Here is a 23316-nt window from a genome sequence, read left to right on the forward strand (position 1 = left end):
CTGGAGTAGCTAGCTAGGCTGCCGTACACTTGCGTGCATGCTGCCTTTACGATCACTACCGGAAACTCAGAGTTCACCAATGAGGCACACGGCGAACTACGGCTTTGCCGTGCGCCTCAAACAAAACGCACGCCTCAAGCAACAACATCGTGTCCGGCGTCGGGGCTTCGCCGTGGGCCACTCTCAGCGAAGTAGTCGCTGTGTGCCAGGGCGACTTCGCCATGTACTTGGGGCACATGGCAAACTCTCAGAATCCGACAGTGATCGAAATACATGTGTCTAAATTTTAGCCCACTCTATATTAGCATTTGGATTCAATAATAGAGTCTAAATTGTGCCACGTTGTCAGCTGCATAGGCTGCATGGCATGTGATGAATAAATTTGTGATGATACATATATAATTAATCGACCATAAAATCATGTGATCTTTTAGAAACATTTCTGGTCTCGTATCCGTTCGTGATGATCCGTTTTCTTGTTATGTGAGCTTTGCACTTATCGGCCATTTAACGGTTTGAACTACTACCTCCATTCTTAAAAATATGATACCATTGATTTTTTCCTGTTTATTTATTTTGACTTCTCATATTTTCTATAAATATTTATATAAATAGATACATTTACAAGTCAAATTTAGATCCCTTGATTGAACTTGTGGCATCGACGATGAAATTTACATCCATGAGTTATTCTCCTTCACCGATGCACACAGGTTTTTGGTCTTACGATCGACTACTCGAACTGGGCTGGTTCAGGATCGCGAGACCTGCGTGCTGGCGGTTTTTTCTTTTTTATATTTAAAAAAAATTAAAATTTCAAAAATATATGTCGGTTTTGGAAAATTTCAAAAATATACCCCGGTCGCCCTATGGGGGGGCGACAGGGCTCAAATGTAATTTTTTTTTTCTTCAAATTTGCAACGAAGTCCCTGGAGAAAAAAAAAAGAGGGGGGGCCTGTCGCCCGTTGGGGGGGCGACAGGCCCCTGTCGCCCACCCCAGGGGCGACAGGCCCTTGGGGGGGCGACAGGGTCCTGTGTGGCCAACAAAGCCTATTGAATTTCATAAAATTCCTCCAGCGTCCGAAGATTTATTGTGATATATTTGCAGAAGGATTTGGAAATCGAGTTCGAATTATCATGAAATTTACGGAAGGTGTCGGATGTCAATTTTGGTGGGCGATGCGGCCTCTAAAGGATGACACTAGAGAAACTACTTTTCATGTGATTTCGAACTATAAACTTTTTTGTCAGCGCGGATGTCTGGTAGATGCAGATTTCACAAACCTATAATGATTAGAAACTAAAAACGAGATCTCGAAGCAATTCAGACGATTTCGATTATCATTTATTTGTACTTATTAGTTACTTCTACCAATAGAGCTTAGAAGTTTGAAGTAATAATTTCTTGGTTGATTTTATCCTTAACCATTTCTTTTTTTTTTGACACGAGGAACTCAACATGAATCCACTAATTGCTGCTGCTTCCGTTATTGCTTAAACCCTGGCCACCATTCGCCGCCATTCCCTTTGTCATTTGAGACTAAAAATTCAGAAAAAAGAGAGGGGTGACGAGAAGTAATAATGTGAACCACCAAATTTTACATCATAATACAACGATAATGAAACACACATCACACATGCAGTGGCATGTCAGAACCCGTTGCAAACTACGGTAAACAGATTCCGGACTAACCTAACATGCCTTAGGTAATTTAAAAAAAAACAGAATAAACACAATGATGCAGCATGTCACTAGCACTAGGGTAGTCCTAGTAGCCGTACCCCCACGTAGCAAACTGTGTTGAGCCTTCTCCGCAGTATCCACCCATTGCAGGTGGTGCAGGCGGTGGTGCCGGAGGCGCATGGCCCTTCTTCTTGTGACAAGGGCAGTTGCAGTAAGGAATAGTGCATGGTTCATCCTGTGAACCGGCTGCATTGCTGGTATCATCAACTTCGTCGTCTTTGTTAGCCTCGCTCACTTCCTCATAATGGTTCACCTTACATTCCAGATCAAAGATCTTTATCTGGAGGTACTCGATGAACTCCTGAACAGAATCAATTGGTGCAGGATCTACCCACCTAGTAAAACCACAATTTTCTAGAGCATCGGAAGACTGCAAAACAAATTCCAGGTAAGGTGTCTCCTTGAAGATAAAGAAATGAAACAACCAAGTATTACCCATGCGTGTGGACATTTAAAGAAACGCCGACCGCCATCCATCCCGTCGGTGCACATCTGCACTAAGCAGTCCTCACCATGTCTGCATTTTGGCCACGGTTATCTACGGTTATCGTATTGTCGAAGAGGAGTTTCATTGGTAAATTCACTCTTGTGCCGTGGCGGAAACTCAAACACTGGTTCCGGAAAGGAATCAGGTCCAAGAGGCCCCTCCCATATTATGGGGTCTCCCTTTCTTCCCCCTTTTCCTTTCCCAAAACCATAGTAATTCTTCCCGCTAGACCCACCTCCAGACATTGGGTATACAATAAGCTTTGGTGTTTGAGTGGTGCTGGGAGTTCACAAACTGGTGAGTATTTATAGGCGCACAAAGGTCTGATAACCGGAGTGTGGAGTGTAAATGAACATGAAAAGCCTATAGTATTCGCACGCTCCACAGCGCTCACTCGTACCACTTTAAACACGGACACAACCTCTCGTTGCTCTTGATTTGTACCCTCGCACGCTCAACACCGCTCACTCCTCCCACTTTAAACAACGACACGACGTCTCACTGCTCATGACTTCAGCACTTGCACGCTCTACAGCGCTCACTCGTGATTATTGCACTGCCCCGACATATCCCATCGCCCGGAACACTGCAGGGCACCGGCCTAATCGTCATAATTTCACTACTCGATGCATCTCTGTGCATGCAGACTCACAGCACTGCATTACTGCCGCTCGGTCGATCGCGCCTAGATGCCGCCTTCCCCACTACACGCCACAGACCTTCGCTGTAGAATGACAGGTCCGTCGTCCTCGCCAGAGAGAATGCTTTGAAGGTGAGCTGGTGTGGTTGCCGTGTTGTCACATCTTTTTGAAATGTTGGAAGAGCACTGCTATTAGGTTGTCGTCTTTTGTCACGTATGTCTAGGCAAACAATGCGACATTTGGGAAACCTGTGATCGCCGTGCTGAGCTTTTTAGCAGCAGACCCTGATGTATTTCTTAGTTCTTAATTCTTATCGTTATATTAATGTGTGTTTTTTAGTATTCTAGTGACATGAAAAGCTCCGAAAATATTAAGGAAAAGTTCAAAGATTTCATAGACTCCCGGCTACAACTGCAAATTAATGGTAAAGGCTACAACACACAGAGTTAAGCTCTTAACTTAAAACATAAACAACTAATTGCAGTGGCATGTGCACGCGACAAGATAATTTCTTGTTGCATCTAAACCTACCATGCCTTATGGAATGTAAAATGCCGGGATTACATGGTACTACTCTACTGAGTGCACCTAGGATATTTGCCCTTCCTAATTGCTTCGGGCCCGGCTTCCTTCGCACGGCGTGCCCTCTCTCGCTTTCTATCCCTGTCAGCTTCACGTTCGGCCGCCGCCTTACGATCCACCTCCTCCATCCTCTTGCGGATCTCTTCTTGCTCTTTGTTGCGCTTCTCCTCTTGCTGCTCCTTGTGCTTCATTCGGCGCCAACGTTCTGCAGCCCATCTTGCTTTTTGTTCCACAATGTCCTTTGCCTGTTGCGACTGCACGGTGTCGAACCACTGCATAAAATCACAAAGAGGCGGAGGAGACTTTGTCCAACACAAGTTAGAATCATAATTCAATGTTAGGTCATATAGAAAAATAGCGTATGTTATCCTGCTACCTTGGCCCGGTCTTTACCATATCGCTTAGGTGGATCATATTCGTAGTTCTCACACATAAAGAACCTCATGCCGTAATCATCTCCTAAAACCTCAGATTGCATGAACTTGCATAACGAACCGCAGAAGCACATTGGCACATTAATTCCTTTGGGTACGGTGGCTTTACACTTGCTCCACGGAATGTAGGTTGATCCTGACGAAGACATTGGCGCTATAGTGTGGTGCGCCAAATAACAAACCATAATTTAAGCAATGCACATATCGTATACCAAATCGATGCGTGAAAATATATGTACTGTTATAATTCTATTGTCTTATACTGCAATATCAATAAGGTACTATCATAATTCTATTCTAATGTATAATTATTTTATTTGAAAAAGTCTGTAATAGTACTCAAATTGTAATACTAAACCAGTGTTCTAAAGCACCAAATCTAATTCAGCTAATCTGCTAATTAAATTAAATTGTTATACAATATCAACGAATTTATACGAAAGTTACCGGTAGATCACAAGTGCGGAATTCGGCAGAGCTTCGCCGCTTCCCTTCTTCTCACCCCTCTCTTTTTTCTGGATTTTTTTGGATTTTTTGAGGTCAAATGAGAGGAGGGAATGAGGGGAGGGAATGAGGGGGCCTTATATGGCAGGCTGACCCGGTCGCCCGTGGGGGGGCGACAGGCCCCCCTGTCGCCCGCAGGAGGGGCGACAGGCCCCCCTGGCGGGCCCACTGGCCTGTCGCCCCTGGGGTGGGCGACATGCCCCCTCTTTTTTTTTTCTCCAGGGACTTCGTTGTAAATTTGAAGAAAAAAAAATTACATTTGAGCCCTGTCGGCCCCCCATAGGGCGACCGGGGTATATTTTTGAAATTTTCCAAAACCGACATATATTTTTGAAATTTTAATTTTTTTTAAATATAAAAAAGAAAAAACTGCTGCGCGCTGGGCTGCTGGCTGGGCCACGAGGGGTGATGATGTGAGTTTTCTTGTCTGCCTACTGGGCCTTACTAGGCCGAAGATTAAACTTTGGGCTATGTTTCATGGTCGGCCCATTTAGAGACGGTGGACAACGCGACCACCTCTCTGTTCTGTCTGACCTGACGAGCCCTCGACTCTGAACAAACAAACGCGCATCACCGCAGCACTTGCAGTCACCGCTAAATTTATTGCAAAAACAAACACACATCACAGTTAGGCACGGACAGTACGTTGCAAGTGTAACAAGCTGCATCACAGTTCTTCAGTAATCACGAGCCTTTTTGACAATATTACAGGCTTGCAATTGCAGGGCATCATCAAACTGACTTTGAACAATTCAAAGCTATGATTAGCAAGGCACACGGCCGCAGCAACAACGATTTCAGAAAATAATGGAAGGTGAGTGACATCTCACATTCTCACTCAATGGACACAGCACACCTCTATCATCAAATAACCCAAACCAAAGAAGATACGGTAGGCCCAAAAAACAAATTAAGATTTTTCCACCAAGGGCCGCGCCCGAACTTCATTACTTCAAGAAGTAAAGAAATTACAAAGGTACCAGTTTAGAGGTTCTGCAAAGAAAAAGGGACGGAGTACCCAGTAGTTTGCTGGCCCAACCAAGAGGCTGAGGAGCCAGAAAAACAAATTAAGATGGCACGCACAACAGAGCAAGTCCAATAGCAGAGCAAGGACTCCAAGTAAACTAAACGGCACCATCAGAAGTAGAAGCAGCGTCGTCTTCTTCACTCGGCCTGCTGACGATCCCGGCAAGGAAGAGCTGCACCCAGAGCAGCGTTATCAGCTCCCCGCCCCTGGCAATGGCCTCCTTGTGCCCTTTCACGTTGTCGGACGGCGCGACATACAGGATCATCTCCGACCAGAATTCAGCCATCAACTTCCACACCGCCGTCATATCCTCCCCTTCGATGACCATCAGCTCTACCAATTGCTCCCCCAGCCGCGCGCCTTCCTTGAGCACCTCATGCTTTGCATCTGCAGCTAGCAACTCAATCAGCTGTTGGCATCTGGCTTCCGGCGTCAATGAGCCTACTGCTGCGTAGCCGGCAGGGACACGCCCAACGTCCATCTTGACATCTTCGTAGAGGCTCCTGCTCCATTCGTCGTCGTCAGGAAGCAACTCAGGAGTCAGGACACCATGTCACAAGGTAGGCGCAATACCCTGACAGCCGAGTGGCAACGATCTTATAGTTATGAGTGCTCGAACCTTGTTCCTCGCCATCCAGGTGTGTGTACCTGACCTCGAGGATGCTTGTGGCGATGTGCCAAGTGAGTATGGGACGAGATGTGCTCTTGTTGCTGCAAGCCCAGAGAAACCTTTCACCAACGTGGCCCTGGCGGTGGAGACATGATGTGCCGTTGCTAAGGTGCCAATTTCTACTGCTTCTTAGGACTTCCATGATGCAAACCTTAACAGCTGCTGGCACCTTGACCTTCCTATTCTGATCCGGCAAACGGAGGAGACGCATTAGAGGTACAAGCAGGGTTGTTGTGCTCGGGCCAATCTCCAGGATAGAGCACTGGCCTATTTTCTCATCCCAATAATGCTTCATCAGCCTGCATCTTGTAACAACCGCCTCGCGGACGGTCCGCGCTGGGCCGGCGGACGGTCCGCCCGAGGTGATGCCGAGATATTTATCTGGAAGGTCGTGGGACCCACTCGTCATTCCTATCTTCTTCCCCTTTCCTTCCAGGGCCGAGCGGAGCTCGAGCTCCCGCGCCATCGTCGCCCCTTACTTCGATCTCCCTCCTCCGCCCACTAAACCTTGATTCCTTGCGTGGGAACCTTCTTCGGCACCTCCTCCACCTTCCCGAACCCCTAAACCGGCTTCTTACGGCCGGAATCGTTCCCGCCACCGCCGGACACCATCGGAGGTGCTTGAAGCTTCCCCCACCGTTGATCCGCCTCTCCGGTCGTCCTCCACTCGAACCGACCGCGGGAATGGATTCATGGTGAGTTCCTTATGCTTCACAGCCTTTTTCCCCTTCCATGGCGCGTCGCCGGCGCAGGAGCACGGCCGCCGCCGTCGTCGCCGCCCTTGCTGCCGCCTGGGGCGAGGGTTAGAAATTAGGTGTCGCGGACGGTCCGCCTGGGAGGCGCGGACGGTCCGCCGGTCAGGTTAGTTTTTGTCCAGAGGCGATGTTGCCTCTAGTTGTCTTTGCAGGATTGATTGCGGACAGTCCGCTATAGGGGAGCGGACGGTCCGCCGTTGAGGCTGAAATTTGTTCCAGAGACGATGTCGTCTCTGGAGGTTCACATGGGTGAACTGCGGACGGTCCGCCAATTGGGCGCGGACAGTCCGCAGTAGAGTCTAGGAAATTGTCCAGAGACGTTTCCGTCTCTGGTGGGTTGAGTACTTGAACTGCGGACGGTCTGCCAGGGGTGGCCGGACAGTCCGCTGGTAGAATGGGAAAAAGTTCCAGAGACGTTGTTGCCTCTGATGGGTTGGTAGGATAGTACGGCGGACAGTCCGCAAGGTATTTCAGTTAAAGTAAGCTAGTTACATTTTTGGGTTGCACTCATTTATTTCATATGCATACGTGTAGCATCCACTTCTGAGGGCGCCGTCTTTGAGGTGATCGCGGCACCACAAGGGCAGACGACGCAAGCCCAAGAGGAGAGGTGTGAGCACCCGGCCCAAGGCCCGTCTGACCCCAGTGTTGAGCAGCAGACACAAGGCAAGCCCCGGTGCAAATCCTAGTATTTTAAATTATGACACCTATGTATGTTTCTACTACTTGTGCATTAAGTTCAGGAATTGTTTGGAACCCTAGTTGCATGATCCATAGGATTCCCTGAGTTATACTAGCATGTATGGGACGATAGATGTGCTAAGCTTAATGTTACCGGTAGAAGACGAGTGGTCTCTTGCACTCGCGAGATGTAGGATGTTAGGAGCCGAGTAATTTCCGGTTACTCGCGAGATACATTATTATCTTTATATAATTCAGTAGTTGAGAATTGTTTTGAAATGGATATGGAAATGTGAGACCGGGCGGGGATGATGGATAGGTATGGCAGCAAGACAGGGTTCCTAGGTGTCTTAGCCCCGTCTGTGTCGATTAAGGACCGGTGGATGTGGCAGTGCTGATCGGGGATTGAACTGTACTAACCGCATGCCGGGAGTAGGAGGTAGTCGAAACCGGTAAGCCGAGTACTGCCTGGCTTTGAAAGTACAGGAACCCGCACCCAACTCCTGGGGCGAGTCGAGTAGTCGCGGAGAATTGGGATGCATATGTTTACTTTTGGTGGTCCCACGTTGAGCTCGGCTGACCATATGTTGTTGGGCTGGTTCCTGTAGTTTAAGGCGGGGAGGGGAGTGGTTGGTATGTATAGTCCGACGGGGCAAATACGTGCCGTGTTGGTTAGGTCCACCTTGCAAGGTTAAATCGGATCGATTCGCCGTGTCTCGCGGTTATGAGGGCCTTGGTCTCTTTGTCACACCGTAGCAAAAATGTAGAATGTGAGTTAGGTATGTTTATATAAAATATTGAGCTCATCTAATTATTTTGCTTGCATCACCATGATTGTTATAGTAGGTCTTTGCAAATATTAGATGAGAGTTAATTTATATAGAATCTGAAGCTAAAATAATGAAAGTAAGGAATTACTTTAGTTGCTTTTTCTGCAAAATAACCACCAGCCAAAAGCCTTGCATGTCTAGATATGTGGGCTAAGTTATACCCACTGGTCGGGTAAGCCTTGCTGAGTATTAGTATACTCAGGGTTTGTTGCCAATATTATTTCAGGGCATACAGACGTAGACTTCTGTCCCTGCTGCGCCAAGTTCATCCGCCGGGATGTAGAGGGATGGGTGGTCGTGGAGCCGGACGTTTAGTTAGGGATCTCCGTAGGGCTCACTTTTGGTAGCTGTAGGCCCCTTTCCTCTAGATGAACCAGGATTTCAGTATGGTAAAGTTTGTGAATTATGTATTTATTCAAACTCGGTTTGTAAAACTTAAGGTCAAGTTCTATGTATATTTGTTGTATATTCAAATATGTGTCGTGCTTGTACCATCTGCGCCCACCTTCGCGTGGGACTATCGGTGATGTTTCGATCGGGACGTGGGTTGAGAAAGGATCGCCAAATTAAGCCGTTAAGCTAATGAGCCCGATGTGTTCAAAGGACGGCCATCACGCTTAATTTGAGTTTTAATTTGGCGGTTCCGTCACAGCTGGTATCAGAGCCGAAACGCACCGAGGGTGATACAGGCATGTCTAATTTCAAGTTTTTCTGAAAATATAAAAATGGATTTTGAGCGTAGGGCGAGCGTGCATCTCATTCTTGTTGTGTTTTTGGGGTTTTTTTCCGTAGGAGTTGATGGGGGTGTGAGTCTACGATCCTAAGGACCTTGGTAGATGACGTACGGATCGAGAGGGTTGGTAGGGGGGCGTGAAAGGTTGCGAAAGTGTCGTCGGCCGGACCGGGGGCACTGTCGCGTAGTTGGAGGCATGTTCAGCGGACAGTCCGGTTAGGACCCGCGGACGGTCCGCCGGACATTGAGAAAAATTTACCAGAGCCGGGTGGAACTGAATCTGGTTGACAGTGCGTACAGCGGACGGTCCGCAGACTCTCCGCGGACGGTCCGGTCAGCTAGAATTTTGGTAAAGCGGACGGTCCGCCCATGTGCTGCGGACGGTTCGCCGTACCATTTTCGGCTGGACCAGGGCAGCTCGGTCAGACCAATTGGTGGCGTCGATCGATCGCCTGGCGCCGCCTACAAGCATCATTCAGAATTGTTTTGAAGCCCTACATTCTGCATTGTGCCATGACTAGCAAGGATTAGTTGCTATCGGTTTTGTCTTAATTTATCTGGATGGTGGAACTAACCTCGTCATGGTTGAATGCAGAATGGGAGAACCACCAAACCCTCCTGAGTTGGCCCAGGCCATTGCGGCCATGCTCACTGGGCGCGATGAGCAGACGGCACTCCTCCGTGAGCTTGTGGCGCAGGGCAGAGCGCCGCAGCCTGAGCAACACCATCATCCACCTATACCGGGGTACGAGCAATTTCTGAGTACTCAACCACCGCTTTTTCATAAAGCGGATGAGCCATTGGAGGCGGACTGTTGGCTCCGGACCATAGAGTCCAAGTTCACCCTGCATCCATACCAGGATGGGGACAAGGCAGGATTTGCCGCTCAGCAGCTTAGGGGCCCAGCACGCACATGGTGGGACAATCATGTGGCAATGTTCCCCGCGGACACCCGTTTCACTTGGGCACAGTTCAAAGAAGCCTTCAGGGCACATCACATTCCAGCGGGGTGATTAGAAGGAAGCTCACCGAGTTCTTGGCCCTGAAGCAGGGCAATAACAGTGTACTACAGTACTCCCAAGAGTTCAACACTCTATCACAGTATGCTGGGTACCATGTGGACACTAATGAGAAGAAACATGCCTGTTTCAGGCAGGGGCTCAGTACCAAGCTCCAGGATCGCTTGGCGATGGTCAGGTTCGACAGTTTCAGTGAGCTAGTCAACGGGGCTATCATACAGGAGGATGGCCACCTAGCTCACAAGGCAGAAAAGAAGAGAAAGGCGCCGGCAGCGGGATCCTCTAGCAGTGCCCCTCAGAGGTTTCGCTTGGTGCAGTCGGGCCCACAGTGAGCCCCCTTTCAGCACCAGCCACAGCAGCAGTGGGGATACAGGCCCCCTCAGTACACTCAGCCACAGGGGACGGTCAGGCCTCCTGCTCCTCAGCAGAATGAGCAAAAGGGCTGGGTGCAGCAGCCGGGGTTGCGCCCCAACCTGTTTCCGTGTTACAACTGCGGCCAGCCGGGTCATTTTGCACGGAACTGCCCAATGCCAACCAAGCAAGGCCAGCAATCGAATCAGCAGGGTCAGAAGCAGAGTGTGACCCACTTCAAGCCGGGGCAAGTGCACTACACCACCCTCGAGGGTATTCCTGAGGGAGCTCCAGTGATGGCGGGTACGTTCTCAATAAATGAACAACCCGTTACAGTATTATTTGATTCAGGGGCGTCTCATACCTTTATTAGCAAGGGGTGTATTGTTAGACTGGGATTAAAAATTGAAAGCATGCCCAAGCCATACCACATTCATTCGCCTGGGGGAAAGTTAATCACCAATCAGTTTGTTAAGCAAGTACCCCTACAGTTGCAAGGAAATTTTTTCCCTATGGCCCTGATAATGTTACCAACCCAAAGGATAGATATTATATTGGGTATGAACTAGATGGAGGGTCAGGGAGTTACTCTGGACACGACCTCACAATCTGTGCACATCAACTCCTCTATTCATGGTAGTATGACTTTGAATTTGAGGGATCCAGTGTCTTTGACTCATGCGGTGCACCACGCCGAGGGCAAGAAGCTAGAGGACATACCAGTGGTGTGTGAATATCCGGACGTCTTTCCGGATGATTTGCCTGGAATGCCGCCTGATCGTGATGTGGAATTTACCATTGAATTGCAACCGGGTACGGCACCGATTTCTAGGAGGCCTTACCGGATGCCACCCAATGAGCTGGCGGAGTTTAAGAAACAATTACAGGAATTGCTTGATAAGGGCTATATCCGTCCTAGCAAGTCACCTTGGGGCTGTCCTGCCCTCTTTGTGAAAAAGAAAGATGAAAGCCTCAGGTGGTGTGTGGATTATAGACTTCTGAATGCCGTCACAATCAAAAATAAATATCCCCTTCCCCGGATTGATATTCTGTTTGATCAGTTATTCGGGGCCCGGGTATTTTCAAAAATTGATCTCCGTTCGGGTTATTATCAGATAAAGATTAGAGCGGAAGATATTCCCAAGACGGCTTTCTCCACCAGATACGGGCTTTATGAATACCTGGTCATGTCTTTCGGGCTAACGAATGCCCTGCTCATTTCATGTACCTAATGAACTCGGTGTTCATGCCCGAGCTAGATAAGTTTGTCGTGGTTTTCATCGACGACATTCTTATATTTTCCAAGAATGAAGAAGAGCATGCAGAGCATCTCCGCATTGTGCTTCAGCGCCTGCGGGAGCACAAGCTATATGCCAAATTTAGCAAATGTGACTTCTGGCTCAAGGAAGTCCAGTTCTTGGGCCACATCATCTCGGACAAAGGGATTTCTGTTGATCCTAGCAAGATTCGGGATGTCCTGAATTGGCAGGCTCCTACCTCTGTTCCCGAGATTCGAAGTTTTCTTGGGCTAGCAGGATATTATCGCCGGTTTGTACCCGACTTCTCCAAGATTGCTAGGCCCATGACAGAATTGCTTAGGAAAGGGGTGAAGTTTGTTTGGGATAACCAGTGTGATCAGGCTTTCCAGACTTTGAGAAAGCTTTTAACGTCGGCCCCTGTTCTGGCTCAGCCAGATATCACTCGACCATTTGATGTTTATTGTGATGCATCAGGTATGAGTTTTGGCCGCATTCTCATTTCTGCCTTTGACTTAGCCAGATATGACTCTGGCCTTGATGTTTGTATATGATGCATTAGGTACGGGCCTCGGCTGCGTTCTTATGCAAGATCAGCGGGTGATAGCTTATGCTTCCAGAGCACTTAGGCGACACGAAGAGAATTATGCCACTCATGATTTGGAATTAGCAGCAGTGGTGCATGCGCTGAAGATTTGGCGCCATTATCTGCTGGGTAATCCTGTGCATATATACTCCGACCACAAGAGTCTAAAGTATATTTTTACTTAGAATGAGCTGAACTTGCGCCAGAGACGGTGGTTGGAAGTGATTAAGGATTATGATATGGAAATTCACTATCACCCGGGCAAGGCTAATGTGGTAGCAGATGCATTGAGCAGAAAGGCAAGTTGCAACTGTATCTCAGCAACACCTATGCATGCAACTCTATGCCAAGAGATGGAGAAGTTGAATTTGGCTATAGTAGCTGAGGGTACACTTACTCATATTACCCTCACTCCAACGCTGCGGGATCAAATTATTGCCGCTCAAAGAAATAATATTGGCATGGAAAAGATTAGGCAGAGGCTCAGGGAAAGTGACCCTCGTGTGGCATGTTTTCAGCTAGATGGCGAGGGTGTGTTATGGTTTAAGAACCGGCTGGTGGTACCTAAGGATTTAGAACTCCGGAAACAAATTCTTGATGAGGCTCACCCCTCTAGGTATTCTATCCATCCTGGCAGCAACAAGATGTATCAGGATCTGAAACAGCGGTTTTGGTGGACAAGGATGAAGCGGGAAATCGCAAGTTATGTGTCAGAATGTGACACCTGTCGGAGGGTTAAGGCTAGCCACTTGAGATTAGCCGGCCCCTTGCAGCCATTGAGTATTCCATCCTAGAAGTGGGAAGACATTAGTATGGATTTCATCGTCGGTCTACCCAAAACTTACAAGGGGTATGACTCGATATGGGTTATTGTAGATCATCTCACCAAGTCGGCCCATTTCCTACCGGTAAAGACCACACATACGGCGAAGCAATACGCTCAGCTATATCTAGATCGCATTGTGAGTCTTCATGGAATTCCAAAAACAATTATTTCGGACCGGGGTGCTCAGTTCATTGCCCGGTTTTGGGAGCACTTTCATGCCGCCCTCGGCACTCAGCTCCTCCGCAGCTCGGCTTATCATCCCCAGACTGACGGTCAGACGGAGAGAATAAATCAAATATTAGAGGACATGCTTAGAGCTTGCGTGCTCACATACAGCCAGAAATGGGATGAGTGCTTGCCATTGGCCGAGTTTGCTTATAACAACAGTTATCAAGAAAGCATCAAGATGGCTCCATTTGAGGCCTTATATGGACGGAAATGCAGAACGCCTTTGAATTGGTCAGAAGCGGGGGAGAGAACTTTCTTCGGGCCCGATATGGTGAATGAAGCAGAAGAGCAGGTTCGGGTCATTCAGGAAAATTTGAAGATTGCCCAATCCCGACAAATGAGTTATGCGGACAAGAAGCGTCAATCCACCCTGTTTCAAGTGGGGGATCATGTCTATCTGCGGGTATCTCAAATGAAAGGGGTTCAACGGTTCGGGGTGAGGGGAAAGCTCGCACCTCGCTATGTTGGGCCTTTTCTTATTGTTGAGCAATGTGGGCCAGTGGCATACCGTTTGGAGCTTCCTGCCCACTTATTCGCGGTTCATAATATATTCCACGTATCTCAGCTCAGGAAGTGCCTCTGTGTTCCAGAGAAGGTGCTTGACATTGAGAAACTACAAGTGGAACCCGATCTTGTCTATCCCGAATACCCAATCAAAATTGTTGATCACAAGACCAGGGTCACTCGGAATCAAACCAGTGACTTCTATAAGGTGCAATGGAGCAATCACTCCGAGCGGGAAGCTACTTGGGAGACGGAGGAATTTGTTCAGACTAAATGTCCGGAATTGCTACAAGTCTATCAAGGTACACACCAATTTATAACTCTCCCGTTAGCCATTCCTTAAATCTCGGGACGAGATTTCTTTTAGGGGGTAGGATTGTAACAACCGCCTCGCGGACGGTCCGCGCTGGGCCGGCGGACGGTCCGCCCGAGGTGATGCCCAGATATTTATCTGGAAGGTCGTGGGACCCACTCATCATTCCTATCTTCTTCCCCTTTCCTTCCAGGGCCGAGCGGAGCTCGAGCTCCCGCGCCATCGTCGCCCCTTACTTCGATCTCCCTCCTCCGCCCACTAAACCTTGATTCCTTGCGTGGGAACCTTCTTCGGCACCTCCTCCACCTTCCCGAACCCCTAAACCGGCTTCTTACGGCCGGAATCGTTCCCGCCACCGCCGGACACCATCGGAGGTGCTTGAAGCTTCCCCCACCGTTGATCCGCCTCTCCGGTCGTCCTCCACTCGAACCGACCGCGGGAATGGATTCATGGTGAGTTCCTTATGCTTCACAGCCTTTTCCCCCTTCCATGGCGCATCGCCGGCGCAGGAGCACGGCCGCCGCCGTCGTCGCCGCCCTTGCTGCCGCCTGGGGCGAGGGTTAGAAATTAGGTGTCGCGGACGGTCCGTCTGGGAGGCGCGGACGGTCCGCCGGTCAGGTTAGTTTTTGTCCAGAGGCAATGTTGCCTCTGGTTGTCTTTGCAGGATTGATTGCGGACAGTCCGCTATAGGGGAGCGGACGGTCCGCCGTTGAGGCTGAAATTTGTTCCAGAGACGATGTCGTCTCTGGAGGTTCACATGGGTGAACTGCGGACGGTCCGCCACTTGGGCGCGGACAGTCCGCAGTAGAGTCTAGGAAATTGTCCACTGACGTTTCCGTCTCTGGTGGGTTGAGTACTTGAACTACGGACGGTCCGCCAGGGGTGGCCGGACAGTCCGCTGGTAGAATGGGAAAAAGTTCCAGAGATGTTGTTTCCTCTGATGGGTTGGTAGGATAGTACGGCGGACAGTCCGCCACTTGGGCGCGGACAGTCCGCAAGGTATTTCAGTTAAAGTAAGCTAGTTACATTTTTTGGTTGCACTCATTTATTTCATATTCATACGTGTAGCATCCGCTTCTGAGGGCGCCGTCTTTGAGGTGATCGCGGCACCACAAGGGCAGATGACGCAAGCCCAAGAGGAGAGGTGTGAGCACCCGGCCCAAGGCCCGTCTGACCCCAGTGTTGAGCAGCAGACACAAGGCAAGCCCCGGTGCACATCCTAGTATTTTAAATTATGACACCTATGTATGTTTCTACTACTTGTGCATTAAGTTCAGGAATTGTTTGGAACCCTAGTTGCATGATCCATAGGATTCCCTGAGTTATACTAGTATGTATGGGACGATAGATGTGCTAAGCTTAATGTTACCGGTAGAAGACGAGTGGTCTCCTGCACTCGCGAGATGTAGGATGTTAGGAGCCGAGTAATTTCCGGTTACTCGCGAGATACATTATTATCTTTATATAATTCAGTAGTTGAGAATTGTTTTGAAATGGATATGGAAATGTGAGACCGGGCGGGGATGATGGATAGGTATGGCAGCAAGACAGGGTTCCTGGGTGTCTTAGCCCCGTCTGTGTCGATTAAGGACCGGTGGATGTGGCAGTGCTGATCGGGGATTGAACTGTACTAACCGCATGCCGGGAGTAGGAGGTAGTCGAAACCGGTAAGCCGAGTACTGCCTGGCTTCGAAAGTACAGGAACCCGCACCCAACTCCTGGGGCGAGTCGAGTAGTCGCGGAGAATTGGGATGCATATGTTTACTTTTGGTGGTCTCACGTTGAGCTCGGCTGACCATATGTCGTTGGGCTGGTTCCTGTAGTTCAAGGCGGGGAGGGGAGTGGTTGGTATGTATAGTCCGACGGGGCAAATACGTGCCGTGTTGGTTAGGTCCACCTTGCAAGGTTAAATCGGATTGATTCGCCGTGTCTCGCGGTTATGAGGGCCTTGGTCTCTTTGTCACACCGTAGCAAAAATGTAGAATGTGAGTTAGGTATGTTTATATAAAATATTGAGCTCATCTAATTATTTTGCTTGCATCACCATGATTGCTATAGTAGGTCTTTGCAAATATTAGATGAGAGTTAATTTATATAGAATCTGAAGCTAAAATAATGAAAGTAAGGAATTACTTTAGTTGCTTTTTCTGCAAAATAACCACCAGCCAAAAGCCTTGCATGTCTAGATATGTGGGCTAAGTTATACCCACTGGTCGGGTAAGCCTTGCTGAGTATTAGTATACTCAGGGTTTGTTGCCAATATTATTTCAGGGCATACAGACGTAGACTTCTGTCCCTGCTGCGCCAAGTTCATCCGCCGGGATGCAGAGGGATGGGTGGTCGTGGAGCCGGATGTTTAGTTAGGGATCTCCCTAGGGCTCACTTTTGGTAGCTGTAGGCCCCTTTCCTCTAGATGAACCAGGATTTCAGTATGGTAAAGTTTGTGAATTATGTATTTATTCAAACTCGGTTTGTAAAACTTAAGGTCAAGTTCTATGTATATTTGTTGTATATTCAAATATATGTCGTGCTTGTACCATCTGCGCCCACCTTCGCGTGGGACTATCGGTGATGTTTCGATCGGGACGTGGGTTGAGAAAGGATCGCCAAATTAAGCCGTTAAGCTAATGAGCCCGATGTGTTCAAATGACGGCCATTACGCTTAATTTGAGTTTTAATTTGACGGTTCCGTCACACATCTGCAACACAATAGACGACCAATCCATCTCTCCTTGAGAAGTGAAGAATTATGCGGCGAAGAGGCACGATTTACAAGGTGGCAGATGAGGGCAACTTTAGTCCAGTTGGAGCAGATGTAGGAAGCTATGTCCCTCACCTCAGCCATCATGACTAACACCAAAAGCAAAAATACTGGCACTAGATCGAGATACCAGCTTCCAAATTCTTCTAGATGCCAGGTGTCGCTGAGCAGTCGTTTTCGAATGCAAAAAATAGAGCAACTAACCTGAGGGAGGTTTCCCCCAGTCACCACACGCCACACAAGCATTGGGATCAACAATACACAGCAAACTATGCACAATAGTGAGATAAAGATACCCAGAATGGGCAACCAATATCTTGAGTAATAGATCGGGAGGGATGAATAATAATAATCATGAAGGAAAGAAAGCTCATCCGAAATAACCAAAAAGACCCTGTCATGTTCTCCATCCTTCAGCAATAAGCTCCAGAAAAAGCTCAAGGCGTCCATGGACTTGGAGCCAGCATTATTTGTGACCTTGTACCTTGCAAATCGGCACCGCAACAACTTGAACAATGCAAATGAGAAGCGTAAGTCCTTTTGAGGCTTTAGTGTTGATGTTGGGAGCATGTGATCCAACCTCCAAACTCAATCAATAGTCACCAGGCCATTGTTATCCTTGAAAACATACCCAAGGGGCTGCTTCTCCACGTGTCTTTTCTCTTCTCCCATAACCAGCAACGGAGGAGGTGCATCCTCACATACCACTAGTTCACCATGGTGGCTTGTTTGTTGCTTCATGTGCCCAAAAATAAGATGGGGATTGCGTCCGAGAGCAAAGGATTGCCGTGCCTTTTCAAATGCACAATATTTGAATACCATTTTAATACATATGACAGCAAAAGGCACCACTTCAAGGGCAATATGAATTATGTCGTCGGGGTAATAAAAACCGTCGCGGTTAATAAAGAGAATGATATAGCTCATACCAAGGTAAAAGGTCCAGACTCCCTTAACAAGCAGCTCAAATGGAGGACCCATGCTCCCACCATCTCTATCATCAACAGCAACGACAGCACTGGTATTGATCATGATGATCTGAACAAGGGATGCCGCGAAAGGTTGGGCAGCCGAGTTGGCTAGCCCAGCCCGGTAGCGTCGCTCCCATGAGGTCGTGAGTTCGAATCCCAGCTGGGACGAATTTCCGCTCGTGGGTAAAAAAAATTCCCTTTGCTGTGCTCGCTGCAAGGCTTGGCCCTCTCGGGCATGGGCCAGGGTTCGGGTTTTTTTCCGCGGCCGGGTGAAGCCGTAGTCGCTTCCTCCTAATGAAAAACGGTGGGGTCTGTTCACCCCCGGCCGCGTTTTTTTTTCTGAACAAGGGATGCCCATACTTCAACCAGGATCGAGTGTGGAAACATTGGTTCGCACTTTGCAATCAACTGATTGGAGTCCCCGTTATCCATGTCATACCGCTTTGTGTCGTAGCCATTCGACCCGGCACCCATGGAGACAACAGTGGAGATGACAGCCAAGAATAGGGTGGTGGCTCCAAGAAAGATAAACCTGGTGAATCGGTACTGCCGAGCTGCAGTGCGTTCACAAGCCATATCTTCCCTACCATGCTCTTGCGGAATGAGGACACCAAATGGGGGTTGCATGTAATCTTAGAGAAGCTTATGGTGGAATTCCCTCCAGCCATGGGCCAGCTGAGTTTATTTCCAAATGTCAAGGTTAGAACGAACGAACGAACAAGCTGTTGGCACAAACAAGCAAGCATACATAAACCAGTCAGTGTTCATCATGCAGTTTCTTCTTAATTCTAACCAGATTAACAACAGAAATGCCCAGAAGTAGTTTACCGTGTAAGGTGGAGGTCTCGCTGGCTGGCGCATGCAAGTTGGATCCGGCTGCTTGCTGCCCGGCTGCTCGGAATGATGTATTTCCTTATTGATGATTATGATGCCCTGTTCAATCCTGCAGTTTCATCTTTGTTCTTTGCTCCAGTGCGATGCCTTCCTTTGACATGCTTTTTTTCTCCGAATGTGTTTGCTTTTGCAGCTTGGCCGCCTGCTCCCTATCTTTGCATCTGATGCATATAAGTATGTGATTGCTGGCAAATATGCTCTCCTGTCTTCAGAAGCTGCCCGTCGTAATCCAAGGCAGATCAGCCATGCTAATTGGAAGGATGGCGACGTAATTGGCTGAGGAATTATATTCAATGCTTGTTGCTTTTAATTGTTCGATTATTCTAATGTTTGAGCTAGAAATTAGTATTCCCTCCATATTGTAAACCAAGTTGTTTTAAGTTTGTCTTGAATCAAATATTTTAAATTTTGACTATAAATAAATTCTTTTAGATTGAGATTGAAAAAAATAAAAGCGATGTAAGTAGATTCATCTTGAAATGTAGTTTCGTAAAAGTATATATTAACTATATTTTATAATTTCTTTATAGCAAAATGATAGTGGTTGAAGTTGTTCTTGGAGACCGTATCGATATCCGAAATGACTTCCTTTATAATACGAGGGAGTACGTAATAGTAAACTAGCAATTCTTTTGATTCACACACACGATGGACCCCAAAGAAAGGCAAAACCGGACTCGAGCAGAACCCCCTGCTTTGCTTGCCGACTGCTGTGGCTATGCGAAGCCTTGCGCAGCACCTCCTCGGCAGGCCATGCGCCGCCCCACTCAAGATGCGTATGCGAGCCACCCAGGCCCACTCCAGAGATTTTGGGAGCCCGGGGCAAGACCTCAAATAGGAGTCCTTTTAATAATAGTAATAGAAATAATAATAGTAGTAATAATAATATGTAAAATGGTACTGATAGATATTCAATGTGCATAAAAAATATTCATATCAAGCGGCATTGTGTATATACTACATTAAAGGTTTCCGCTATCATTTCTAGAGACGCGAAGTTGGTTTTAACACAAAACCTTTCTCCACTTCACCTAAGAAAAAAATTACTATATAAGAAAAAAAATGTATATGACGATACTAGCCATACCTCTGTATTGTTTGTTATTGATAACAAGAGTAGCTAGTATAGTGAGATCACCACGAGAACCATGACCAATGTGAAGGATAGAAAGCATAAAGATTAGCCAGATATAACACTAACGAAAAATATATGATGCATATCCCTGCATAATGAAGTATTATGGTTCATCACGAGCATCGTGCTCTTTTTGAAGGACTGGATTTTCTTTATCAGCTTCAGATCCTCCAACACATGGTTAGAGCCCGTTTGGCAGGCCTCCTCGAAAGGCTCCTTGAACGGCTTCTCAAGTAGCCCTACCAAATGAGGTACCTCGATCGGCGTCGGAGCCCCGTGATTCCTGCAGACTGGAGTTATTCGGAGCAGGAGACAGAAAACATGGCTCCGTGTGGCTCCTCCTCATCGTATCCCGTTGTTGCCCTCGCGAGCAAGGAGGAGGTGGATGGAGGGTGTCGGGCATCATTGCACTGAGGCTGAAGACGGCTGGCTGTGAGCGTGGAGGCAGCGCATGGCGGGGGCTAAGGCAGGCCCGGTCGGTAGCCAGTAAACTTATCTTTTCCATCATCACTTGACCCCCATATAACGGATATATAACGACATTAGCACATAAGCAACGAAAAATTAAAACAGATGGCAATAAAGGGAAGCTATAATTTTCAATGGCATAGAAAGGATATGTATAATTTTTTAGAGTAAATTTCTTGTATGGTTCAGAAAGAAATGGTAGCCCCTTATTTTGTCTTAAATAGTTCAAACTTCCTTCTTGGGCCTTATTTTATTGGGTCATTTTGATCCATGCCACTCCAATTTTTTGAAGTTGGATCTCATGTTCAAAATCATGCCATTGAGTGGCGTGATTTTGAACGTGACACCCAATTTCACAGAGTTGTAGTGGCACGAATCGAATTTTCCCTATTTTATTCTCTATCCCTTCCTTGACACTACCGCGAGCTCTGTTAGCCAATTCCGTCAAGACCGTGAAGGACGCCGCCTGCAGCCATTGTAATACCAAAAAAATAGGAAGAAAGAAAAAGGGCTTTTAGAGGGGGGGGGGCAAGGCACATCCAGCCCATCCCTTCCCTTCCTCCGCACGCTACATCCTTCCCCTGATCAAAACTTCTTCCCTTTCCCGTTCCCTTCCTCTCCCTTCTCCCCCCATGGCAGCCATGCTCCAAATCCTCTCCTTGCGGTGCCTAATCCTTTGGGGGAACTAGCAAAATGGAGCGAGGAGGATGAGAGGAGCGTGGAGAATTGCATCTTCGTGGTGGATTTGCCCTTCCCCTTGCTTTCCCGTTGACCTAGGATTTTGGGAAGACCAAGGTGAGCTCGATTCGACCCTCCCCCATACTGTTTTGGTGTCCATGGTGGATTTTGGCCTTGAGTTTTAGTGGATTAGTGGGGAGAAAGGACGTTCTAGTGCTTTCCTAGGATTTCAGATTCGTCACTTTACTGTAGCTGCGTTGAGAGGATAATTTGAACTTAGAGGCTGAACTAAATCATAGGGTGAACTACAAAGTTGTAGGGAACATATCTAGTAGCTCATCAAATTTCGTGATTTTAGTTCCAGGGATTTGAGAGATATAGATTTTATGATCTAGCTGTCATTTTCTGACAAAAATCTGGACAGGGCTGGAACAAGAAGGTTTTTGAAAACCTTAAAGGCATAATTAGACTTTCCAATCTTGGGTAACTTGTAGTACTTTTCGTTACCTCTCCAGATTGGTAAATATTGTATTTTTAGGATAAGTGTAGCTGCAGTTTTAGATTTTATAAAATCAGCCTCCCTGTTTTGTTAGCAGAATTTTGAGTTAAGATTAAGCCCTTCTTTAGGCCATCTTATTGACCCTTTAGTAAAAGTTCATACTATTAAACTTGGAGGTTATGAAGTTATCTATCTTCTGGTGAAGTTTCATAATATTTGGACATACGGATTTGGAGATACAAAATTATTTATGCTTGCTGTCCTGATTTTTGGGCAGATTTAAAGTTCTGTTTTTAACTGAAGTTTTGACCATCTTAAGGCTATAATAAAAATAAAGTTCCTCCATGAAAGTTTTAGATCTTTCTCTGTATATTCCAATAATGTATTCTTTTGCTATCATATCATTTGTATATTAAAAGATACGAAAAAGTGAAGTAGCAGTGCTGCAATTGACTTGTGGTCTTTTCGATGTTTGGGTAGGTTGATGGTTTGGGAGGAGGCGTAGGAGCGCTTTACTTATCGGGATGCTTGTTGGTATGAGTTGTTATATGATCTTGCTTTGTCAAACAGGTGGTAGTGCCTCGAATCACGCCTAAAGTGGTCATCTCTTTGTTGGAGGCAAGTAAACGTAGCGGTGGTTTGCTACGAGTTTTAACTTATTTATTCTACCTCCACCTTAAAATTTAGATCCACAACTACTAAAATATGATATTTGGTTGTGTTCTAGTTAGTTTGTTATATATACTCTTTGGATCGTTGTGAATATCTATGTTCTATATCTATGGCTTGATGATGCTATTGGTGGTGGAATGTAATGATGCTTGTTCTCTACTAAGGGAGTTGCTTATGGAGATATATGTGGTTTATCATTTCTCTCTATGGCATATGCATTGCATCCAATTCATTGCATTGACATACGGAGTTATGTCGTGAATCTATGGTTCCGACCGTACCGGTACAACATTGTTTATTGGGCGTAATGATGCAGCTTCATACCTTGTTGGGTATGAAGGCAGGAGACATGGCATTTGCATTGCATATGCATTATGATTTTGGATTAAGGCATATTTATTTGGGAATGATATTGAGAAGCAGTGCTTCCTCAAGGCTTGGTGGTGATTGGTACTTATCTTGCATATGAAGTAACTAGCTGATTTATTATATCTCATGATTTATCATTGATTACTTTTAATTCAGGAATTGCATTTGCATTATGATTTGGAATATGAAGTGTATATCATTATGGCTTGGGAGATAATTGTGAGAAGTGATATTTCTCCAAGGTTTGGTGGTGACTAATCTTATCCTATATGTGGTTTTGTTACCTTGATTTGGTATATTTTATTGGTCGTCACTGGTGTAGCTATAATTGAAGCTTAAGTCGATGCTTAATAAAATTGTAGTTTAAATAGCTTGTTAAAACAGTCTACTTGCTGAGATTTCATATCTCACACCTTCTTTCTCTTTCCAGGTACTTGTGTTGCTTGCTTGAAGGGTGGGAAAGTAGCATCACACACAACACATTCATGCAATCAACTAGTTTCATACTTGTGCTATATGTTAGAGTTGCTTTTTGTATAATCATAGCTTAATATTGTGGATCTTGTTGGGTTGGTCATGTCAGACTTATGGTGATGCTTATATGTTTTTAGGGATGTTTATTTTTGCTAGTGTGGTTATATCTATCCCTATATGTTGTTGCTTCTGCGTTACTCTTGCTTCATGGGAGATGCTGCCAA

General features: G+C 46.8%; 1 protein-coding gene and 1 long non-coding RNA gene across 3 annotated transcripts; one reads left to right on the forward strand and one right to left on the reverse strand.

Moving 5' to 3' along the window:
• Positions 1-5475: 5475 nt before the first annotated feature.
• Positions 5476-18108, reverse strand: LOC120662998. Its single transcript, XM_039942036.1, has 2 exons — positions 16871-18108; positions 5476-6394 (listed from the first exon to the last, which is right to left on the reverse strand). Exons 1-2 carry the CDS (start codon positions 17500-17502, stop codon positions 5953-5955), a joined length of 1074 nt encoding a protein of 357 aa, XP_039797970.1. The 5' UTR covers positions 17503-18108; the 3' UTR covers positions 5476-5952.
• Positions 18109-20925: 2817 nt separating this feature from the next.
• Positions 20926-23284, forward strand: LOC120663003. Of its 2 annotated transcripts, XR_005670248.1 has the most exons (3): positions 20926-21195; positions 22058-22860; positions 23049-23284. It is a non-coding gene; the product is annotated as an uncharacterized LOC120663003 (long non-coding RNA). The 2 variants fall into 2 exon arrangements; XR_005670247.1 differs by having other exon boundaries at positions 22058-23284.
• Positions 23285-23316: the final 32 nt, after the last annotated feature.

The sequence above is a fragment of the Panicum virgatum genome, chromosome 2N (assembly GCF_016808335.1).
Source record: "Panicum virgatum strain AP13 chromosome 2N, P.virgatum_v5, whole genome shotgun sequence".
In the NCBI taxonomy this organism is placed as follows: domain Eukaryota; kingdom Viridiplantae; phylum Streptophyta; class Magnoliopsida; order Poales; family Poaceae; genus Panicum; species Panicum virgatum.